Source organism: Candida orthopsilosis (genome assembly GCF_000315875.1).
Source record: "Candida orthopsilosis Co 90-125, chromosome 1 draft sequence".
In the NCBI taxonomy this organism is placed as follows: Eukaryota; Fungi; Ascomycota; class Pichiomycetes; order Serinales; family Debaryomycetaceae; genus Lodderomyces; species Lodderomyces orthopsilosis.
This window is the reverse complement of record NC_018292.1, coordinates 641617-649973: the sequence shown is the minus strand read 5'-3', so window position 1 is coordinate 649973 and position 8357 is coordinate 641617. Positions and strand designations below refer to the sequence as shown.

General features: G+C 39.7%; 7 protein-coding genes across 7 annotated transcripts; 2 read left to right on the top strand and 5 right to left on the bottom strand. All coding sequences in view use genetic code 12, as the record gives it.

The window, feature by feature from the left end:
• CORT_0A03020 (hypothetical protein) lies at window positions 1-583 on the bottom strand (the record flags this gene model as incomplete). Its single annotated transcript, XM_003866083.2, has 1 exon — window positions 1-583. A coding segment is annotated over one exon (583 nt), but the record flags the coding sequence as incomplete, so codon positions are not given.
• A 183-nt stretch (window positions 584-766) lies between these two features.
• On the bottom strand, window positions 767-2719 carry CORT_0A03010 (RNA polymerase III transcription factor (TFIIIB) subunit; the record flags this gene model as incomplete). Its single annotated transcript, XM_003866082.1, has 1 exon — window positions 767-2719. The coding sequence occupies one exon, from the start codon at window positions 2717-2719 to the stop codon at window positions 767-769; it is 1953 nt and encodes a 650-aa protein (XP_003866130.1).
• Window positions 2720-2860: 141 nt separating this feature from the next.
• On the top strand, window positions 2861-3949 carry CORT_0A03000 (hypothetical protein; the record flags this gene model as incomplete). Its single annotated transcript, XM_003866081.1, has 1 exon — window positions 2861-3949. One exon carries the CDS (start codon window positions 2861-2863, stop codon window positions 3947-3949), a length of 1089 nt encoding a protein of 362 aa, XP_003866129.1.
• Window positions 3950-3965: 16 nt separating this feature from the next.
• Window positions 3966-5099, bottom strand: CORT_0A02990 (Lys12 hypothetical proteinomoisocitrate dehydrogenase; the record flags this gene model as incomplete). Its single annotated transcript, XM_003866080.1, has 1 exon — window positions 3966-5099. The coding sequence occupies one exon, from the start codon at window positions 5097-5099 to the stop codon at window positions 3966-3968; it is 1134 nt and encodes a 377-aa protein (XP_003866128.1).
• Window positions 5100-5474: 375 nt separating this feature from the next.
• Window positions 5475-6206, bottom strand: CORT_0A02980 (Mge1 cochaperone; the record flags this gene model as incomplete). The annotated part of the gene is made up of 1 exon (XM_003866079.1): window positions 5475-6206. The coding sequence occupies one exon, from the start codon at window positions 6204-6206 to the stop codon at window positions 5475-5477; it is 732 nt and encodes a 243-aa protein (XP_003866127.1).
• Window positions 6207-6712: 506 nt separating this feature from the next.
• Window positions 6713-7663, top strand: CORT_0A02970 (Mrps28 protein; the record flags this gene model as incomplete). The annotated part of the gene is made up of 1 exon (XM_003866078.1): window positions 6713-7663. One exon carries the CDS (start codon window positions 6713-6715, stop codon window positions 7661-7663), a length of 951 nt encoding a protein of 316 aa, XP_003866126.1.
• A 17-nt stretch (window positions 7664-7680) lies between these two features.
• Window positions 7681-8271, bottom strand: CORT_0A02960 (Nnf1 protein; the record flags this gene model as incomplete). Its single annotated transcript, XM_003866077.1, has 1 exon — window positions 7681-8271. The coding sequence occupies one exon, from the start codon at window positions 8269-8271 to the stop codon at window positions 7681-7683; it is 591 nt and encodes a 196-aa protein (XP_003866125.1).
• Between the last annotated feature and the right edge of the window lie 86 nt (window positions 8272-8357).

Sequence of the window (8357 nt, the reverse complement as noted above, 5' to 3'; positions counted from 1 at the left end):
AATACCTTTTTGTTTCACCAAAAAGCAATTGTCTACTCAACTTCCAAACTTTCAATAAAACGTCCTTCCTTGGTAAAAATTCACCAAATACGACCTGTATTACATCATCCTTTGCCAGTTTCTCCAATTGGAAATTTTTTGTTAAAAAGCACAAGTAGAATATAACTTGTCCATAATTATGAAATCCTTCGTGTATAACTAGATCGATTATGTTGTTAATGGGAATGAAGGTGTTACTGCTTTGGAAGGACATTATTTTGTGGGATTCTAACTGCGCTCCAATTCCCTTCATGATCGTCAAAGTATCTTGCGGCTCTTGAACAAAAAGAAGCAACACAATCACCACTACCTGAATTAGTATGACAGACAAAGTGTACACCGTGGTGATTGCCTTGTAATTATATGCTACACAAATTACAAGACCGATAGTGGAACCGCATAAAAGAAAGTACCGTGTCCGATATATGAGTGGGGGGACTCGTTGCTTGACCGAAAACTTCAACACATTTAACGAGTTTAGTGACGTTACATCATTCTCAGTGGGAGGTGTGATCTCCAACACAAAGTCTTTCGGGGATGACATCAAAGTTGCATCGTATAATGACACACTTTCAAGTGAAAAATGTTTTCAATAATTCTACTTTGAGGTTGTATTATTCTTTACATTGTTTTATCCGCACATATAGTGAATTTAACTTACAGAGGTCAATTTTTCGCACGTGCATGAATTTGACTCCTTCCTTGTTTCATTAAAGTCTATACAATCTCAACGATGTTTTATGTCATCAATAGTACCTACGACCGTTTCATTCTTTCGCAACTCTTTCCTCCTTTCGGCTGTTGTCATTGGCTTGGATCCGGTGAACCCTGTTCTGATTTCAATTTCTCGTCTTCTATTCGCTTCAGCATCTTCCTTGAACGCCTTTTCTCTTTCGATTGCAATTGCATTCATACTTTGTTCATGCTCTAATCTTACTCTCTTCAACTCTTCATTATACTGCTCGATAGTCTTAATCTCGTTATTTGTTGCTTCACAATACTTTTTGAAATCTACCGGTAGCTTCCTTTTCAATGCCAATTCAATCACTTCAGGATACTTTTTCTCTTCTAAAACAAACTTGGATTTGATTTGTTTTCTGGTGCGGTGTGGGTATAATTGCGCAATCAAGGAAAAGTCGGTACCAAACATGCTCAAGGCTTGGTAAAATTCATTCAACTCATCAGGCGTCCACTTGTCCGTGTATGTTCTTTTGCTATATGTCGTAGAAGTGACTGGGTTTGCAAATGGGTTTGAATCCTCAACTGTGCGTCCAGACGCATCAGCTCTAGGCTTCACAACAACTGCAGATTCTTCATTGAACCCGATCTTTCCATCAACTAATGTCAATTGTAATGCTGACGATATTGATGGTGTTTCTTCATCAAAATTCATCAAGTCAGTTCCTGACTTTGGCTTCTTACCTTCCTTTTCATGTTGAATTTCTTCGTCAGTTTTGCCTTCATTCTTCAACGTTGCTTCTTCTAAAGATATTCTATCCTTTCTTGCTCTGATTCTATCTAGTCTTCTCTGTAATTTCTTCTGTTTCAATTGTATTTCTGCCTCTTGAGCCAATTTGAAACTGGAACTAACATTACCGATTTTTAAAGTTGGTTTACACAAGTCAGCCATTGTCATCCCCTCATAATCAAAATCAAGCTCCCCATACAATTCCAAGTCTTCCTCTTTAATACCAGTTGGGATCTGGCTGATGCTAGTTACGGTAGTAACCAAATTCTCTGGCGCTACTGGAACCAAATCATCCAACGGCTTGTCAGCAACCCTGGTGAAATCTTCCTCTTCTTCTTTAACTTCAGATTTCGGTGCATCCCTGCGTCTAAATTTTCGTAGCTTATTCGTCCTAGGATCAATTCCCACAACAAATTCCTTGCTCACCACGTTCACATCTGTCTTATCGACGAGAGCTGGTGATAGCAGCTCAGTTTCAGGATTGTTCATAATCTTGCTAAGTGGAGCGGCGGAGCTTCTTAATGCAGGAAACAAATGACTAACATTGGAATTCAAAATCCTGGATGTGGTGCTCGACGATGAAGATGGTGTTGGGGAATGACCAACGGTTGGTGTAGTTGAAGCTGTTACAACCAGTGAAGGTTTAAGTGTGGGAGCAATAGCAGCGGCTGGTACTACCACAGAGTTTCTTTTGGCATTCCGTGAGCTTACCAGCGATCTTCTTCTTTTTATGGATTTGGGCTGAGGTACCACAATTCTTGCAGCTGATTGTGCATCTTCGTTACCGGGTCGATGTGAAACTGACGCCGACCGACTTCTAAATCCAGGGTTTATTCCAGATAATCTTCGCGATGAGGTTCTACGTAGACTTTGGGCGTGTTGTCTGAGCGCCTCGTCGTCTTCATCTGAACTATCTGCAATGGCCGATTCTTGTGGCTTCAGATTGTCTATTGGATCCACACCATCATCTAAAACAGCTCCACTAGTAGCAGCTCCTTTGATACTAAAAGATGACCTTGGCTTGCCATTTTGTGTGGCAGGTGGGGGACCTACTTGGTCTGATATAGCCTTGTTGGATGGTGGATCTGATGTGCCAGAAGTTCCTTTTTGGGAAGGTTCAGGAGTGGCAGTAGGTTTCGGAGTAGCTTTCTTTCTTATTGGATATTTTAGCTTTGGGGTAAACTGACTTCCCTTTTTCACTAAACTACTCATCGTGGAGGGATTACTCGATTGTTAAGTGTGTCTGGTTCTACAGCTTTCTATATACTATTGTTTATCTATGTTTTTTTTTTTTTTTTTTTTTTTTTCGCTTTTCTTAGCATCATTTCGTGTTCTTCCCTCATCTTTCACCACATGGCCACATGCAAATATACTTGGTCTGCCAATAATGCAGACGATTGGGTTTTGAAATTAGGATTCGTGGGTGAAGGTTTTGCCGCGTCAACGAGTAGTGGAGACTTGTTTGGCTACTCATTGCAAAATGTGTCCACGCCGATAATTAATATAAAGCTGGCGCATGAGACAAGCATTAATGACATGAAAGTGATTGATGATAACCTAATAGCTACTTGCTCCACTGATGGTATTAAAGTTTGGGACGTTAGAGTGGGCAGCAGTCAGGCAACATTGGGCAATGGAAGATCTAACTTCTTATCACTTGCACTGCGAGGTAATTTATTGGCTGGAGGCACAGAACTATTAGGTGCCGATGCCGAGGTGCATATTTGGGATTTGAGGAATTCAGCTCAATTGGTAAAGTCCTTTGTTGATTCACATCACGATGATGTTACCGCACTCGAGTTCCATCCAACATTTAGCAATTACTTGATGTCAGGCTCGACGGATGGCTACGTAAACATTTATGATTTATCAAAATCAGACGAGGATGAGGCATTGCATCAAGTCATTAATTTTGGGTCAGTCCATTCGTGTCATTTTGTAACAGAATCAAGAATTTCTGTTTTGACCCATATCGAAACACTTTTGTTTCACGATTTGAATGATACAAATTATGAAGAATTGGTGGGCCCAAAGCATGTCGATAAAGGAGATTTGAGAGAACAGTGGGTAGACAATGAATATGTTATAGACATCAGTCCTAGTGGGTTTGCAGCATATGGTGCAAATTCATTAAAAAAGCTATCCATCATACCATTTAACCCTAAAAAGGAGAAATTCAAAGACTCAAAGAGTATTAGCTTTCCTGGTGGACACAGTGAAGAAGTTGTGAGAGATGTCCTAATCAAACCGAACACGACACAATGCTTGACTTGCGGTGAAGATGGCAAAGTAAAACTTTGGGAGTTACCCGGGACTCTTAAATACTACTCGATTGGATCTACTCCTCCAGTTTCGATTAGTAAGACTAAGAATAAGTCAGATACAAAGAAGCATCACAAGAAACCACATAAAAACAAAAGCCGAAGATTCAATCCTTACTAATAGCTATAGACATAATTTAAAATCTTTTGATGATATCTTCAACAACCTCATTTGTAGATGATTGTCCACCCAAGTCTGGAGTCTTGATTTTGTCTTCAGCCAAATTTGCATCAACAGCTTCATAGATCTTTGCGGCAGCTTCTGGGTACCCCATAAATTCTAACATCAAAGCAGTAGATCTTATGGTAGCGATTGGGTTTGAGATACCCTTTCCTTCGATATCTGGAGCGGACCCGTGACAAGGCTCACCAATGGCAAAAGAGTCACCAACATTAGCTGATGGAACAACACCCAATGATCCGACCAAAGCAGCAGCTCCATCACTCAAAATATCACCATACAAATTTGGTGCAACAACCACATCAAATACTTCTGGGTCCCTGAACATTTTGTAAACCATTGAATCAACAATTTGCTCCTTGTATTCAACATCTTTATACTTCTCCTTGTTTGCATCGTATACCTCTTTACATGATTCACGGAACAAACCATCTGACTGTGACAAGACATTTGATTTGTGTGTGACAGTAACTGATGGTGACGTGTGGAGTTGTTCACTTGATGATGATGATGCATCTCTAATTGCTTGTCTTTGAACAGCTATGTCGAATGCCATCTTTGCGATTCTTTTCAGCGCAGTTTCAGTAATTCTTTTGATTGCTTCAGCAACTTTGGTTCCATCTTCTTTCTCATACGTCTTTTCATCCTTGACGTATAAATCTTCTGTGTTTTCACGGACAATGACCATATCAACAGGTCTTCCAATTCCTTTGACGGACTTAACAGGACGAACGTTGGCATAAAGGCCCAATTTCTTTCTCAATGCAACAATTGGGGAAGAATAACCAGCTACTTTAGTAGTTGGAGAGGAAACAGCACCAAACAAGGCACCATCACACTCATTCTTCAAAATATCCACCGTCTTGTCTGGCAAGGCAGTTCCTGTTTTCTTGAACAATTCATAACCTGCATCCAATTGTACAAACTCAAACTGCAAATCATATTTCGAAGGTAAACTTTCTAAAACCCTTTGACCAGCTGGTATTACTTCCCTTCCAATTCCGTCACCTGGGATCAACCCAATTTTGATGGTCTTGAGAGCTGGAGCTGTAGTTGAGAAATAACGCATTGATGATTTAACTGCCAACATCGTTTAATGTATTTTATGCTGTGGTAAAGAAGCTGTCAAAGTGTCAAAAAGATGAAAAAAAAAATCAAAAATTTTGATAGTTATCCTATCGATGGTGCGCGGTTAACAAAATTAACCTGACACAAAATTCGATCAAAAGGACCTGAATTCGCCGTGGAGAGTTCCATTGAGTGAGTCACCAAAGAAAACTAACACAATATGAAAATTGAAAAACGGAACCGAGAGCGGTCTTGCTAAAACTTTTGAATTGTACTAAAAATTGAAGACGTATATTTGACACTCATTCGGGACCAAGATTTAACATGGCTCCCAGAATTTATACAAAGTTTATTTATATACAAGACGTTAATATTTTCATGTTACACGTGAGGAATCCTAGTTGTCTTCGCTCTTGACAACACCAACCTTGGCAGGTCTCAAAACCCGGTTGTTTAAAGTGTAGCCAGTTTGTTGAACAAAGAAAACGGAGCCTGGCTCCTTGTCAGGTTGGGCAATTTCAAAAGTGGCCTCATGTAAGTTGGGGTCGAACTTCTCTCCCAATGGTTCGATTTTTTCAATACCGTGCTTTTGCAATGTCTTCTCGAAAACGTTCCTTGTCATGTCCACTCCCTCGTACAAGTTTTTAACTTCTTCGTTGGCTTTGAGAGTGTCTTCCTTGACATGATCCAATGCCAAATTGAAATTATCTATTGACTCTAATAAATCTTTTGCAAGTTTTTGCAATGCAAAATCTTTTGCATTTTGTACTTCCTTCTTTGTTGTCTCCTGTAAACTACGGAAATCGGCTCTAGCTTTAGCGTAATGGTTCTTCATAAGGGCTAAATCTTTGTCCTTCTTCTCCAATTTCTCTCTCAACTCTTTAAATTCAGGATCTTCAGTAGCTTCGCCAGCATTTGTCTTTTCTGCAGATTCGGTCTCTGATTTCTCTTTTGCCTCCTCTGCGACCTTTTCTGTGGATTCAGTAGTCTCTTTTGCCTCTGGCTTCGTGGAGTTAAAACGAACGAATTGTTGACGTGGAACACACACCGAGTATCTAAGTGCAGAAGGGGCTAAACCAACACGACTTTGAACCGTTCTCCTTATTGATTGCAGTAAAGCTCTTTGCATAGTTGTAGTATAGTTAGAAAGATGAAGAGGCAAGTTTCCGAATGTGTAAAAAAAGAATGCGAAAAATTTTCTAAATTGTTCTGTGAAGACGGTAGCGACAGTCAAGTAATTGTAGTACAGGGGATGAAACGGGTCAATAAACTATAAGATAGAACATCCCTAAATGATGTCCACTGAGTCTGGGTGCTCAAAATTTTGAGCTGTGTATTCAGGATTCCTGCAAGACAAATGTTTCGTGATTACGGCTAATGTTGCTCTCCAAATGCATTCTCTACATCAACAAATGAGGTTAAAATTGACAACACTAGATCACATTACATTTTCTAAATCCAAAGTGAAGTAGTCGCTACAATATAGGAAGCCACACTAGCTTCTAGTCAATAACGTAAGTTGAAGTAAGTACGTGATACTTCAACAGGGCAAAGACTGCACAACTACGAAAGAAAAAATCCGAAAAAAAAAAAATTTCAGTCCAACCTTTCTATACTACTGACACCTAACTCATCATGTATAAGTTGCCCTCTCGTTGGTTTTCCATAGGGAGACCCTTACTATCTCAGACAGGTTCATTGAAAAGTATAAGTCTTGGTCCAAAGCTTGCCGCGAAGCAATTTATAGATCCTGGAACCCCTCAAAAGAAGGAAAAGAAGTTGAGAAGAAGGGAGAAAAGATTAAAGAAACAAATCATACGAGATGTCAACACCTTGAAGCAGTATGAAGCAAAGAATGTTCCCTTTCAGGTAGATCCTGTCTTGGGTGACCCTCAATGTCAATTTTTCTCCCGAATTATGCAAAAAGTTGAAGATCAGGACACAAATTTGGCTAATGAGGTTGATCGTTCAGAAATGGAGAAGCTCTTGTACGCAGCAGAGAAGTTGTCTCTTGAAAACTCATCAAGCAATGAAGAAATACGCCGAGAGGTACAACAAGTCGAAGAAAATAAAAGGAAAGCTGTGTTGACTATTTTGAATTTGAAAAATACCAACAACCAAGACAAGAAGAAATTGGCAATCAAGTATGCGCGTGAGGAATTACAAAGAGAACCTGGTGACACTGCATCCCCAGAAGTTCAGGCAGCCGTGATGACGGTCAAGATCCATTTTGGAATGAGACACGTAAAGGAGAACAAGAATGACCATGCCACTACAAAAATCGTCCGTGAATTGGTTCAGTATAGGCAGAAGATATTGCGTTATTTGAAAAGACAGGATCCCAAAAAATATTATTATGCAATCGCAAAGTTGGGTTTGACTGATGATGTTATTACCGCCGAGTTCAACATGGGAAGACAATACTTACAAGAATACAAGGTATGGGGTGACAAGATATTGGTCAAGGAAACTCAAAGCACCAAGAGGAAGAACTTGAGAATAAAGAAACTTCGGGATAGAGTCAGCGAGTATCATGATTTGGCCAAAAGAAATTACGAAATCATGCAAAAGGAGAATCTTATTTAGGCTCTCATCTGTATATATTATTTGGTGGACATGTATAAAGACTTGTCATTTTGTATTGAACCCCTTTGTATCACATCTTGCTGGCGTAGTATAGGTTCCCAAATTTCGAAAATCTTACCAGCAAAAGTTTCATTTTCTTTTGATTTCTCATCCAAGGATCGTAGCATTTCGTCATTATCATTGCACAACTGTTCATAAATTAGTCTCAACTTTCCCAAGACATCCTTCTTCTCACTGAGCACCATTGAACTCATGATATCATCCGCTGGCAATTTTTCAATCTCTACTTGTTTCTCTTCATTCACGTGTCCACCTTTTCGTTCCCTCTCTTGGGCCAGGTGTATAAGTTCGTCTAACTCATCCAACTTCTGTGGTAAAGAGTTTTCATCATATATGTGATTGAATTCTGTTACAGTGCTATCATGAAGATATTCCTGAAGCCGCGTTATCCCAGTTTCCAATTTCGCTGCACCTGCCTCTGACTCAACGATATTGGGATAGCATTGTTTGACTTGCTCTTCGGAAAATGATGTTTTGAGTACCTCTTCAACTGCTCTTCTACCAAGCACTTGAAGTCGCTGGAATCTAACTCTGGGTGTCGAACTCATTTTCAGATTAGTTACCCCTTCAATGTTACCTACCTTTGTTGTTTACACTTTTTTTGGTAGCATACATCGAAGTTATCAGAGCAAAA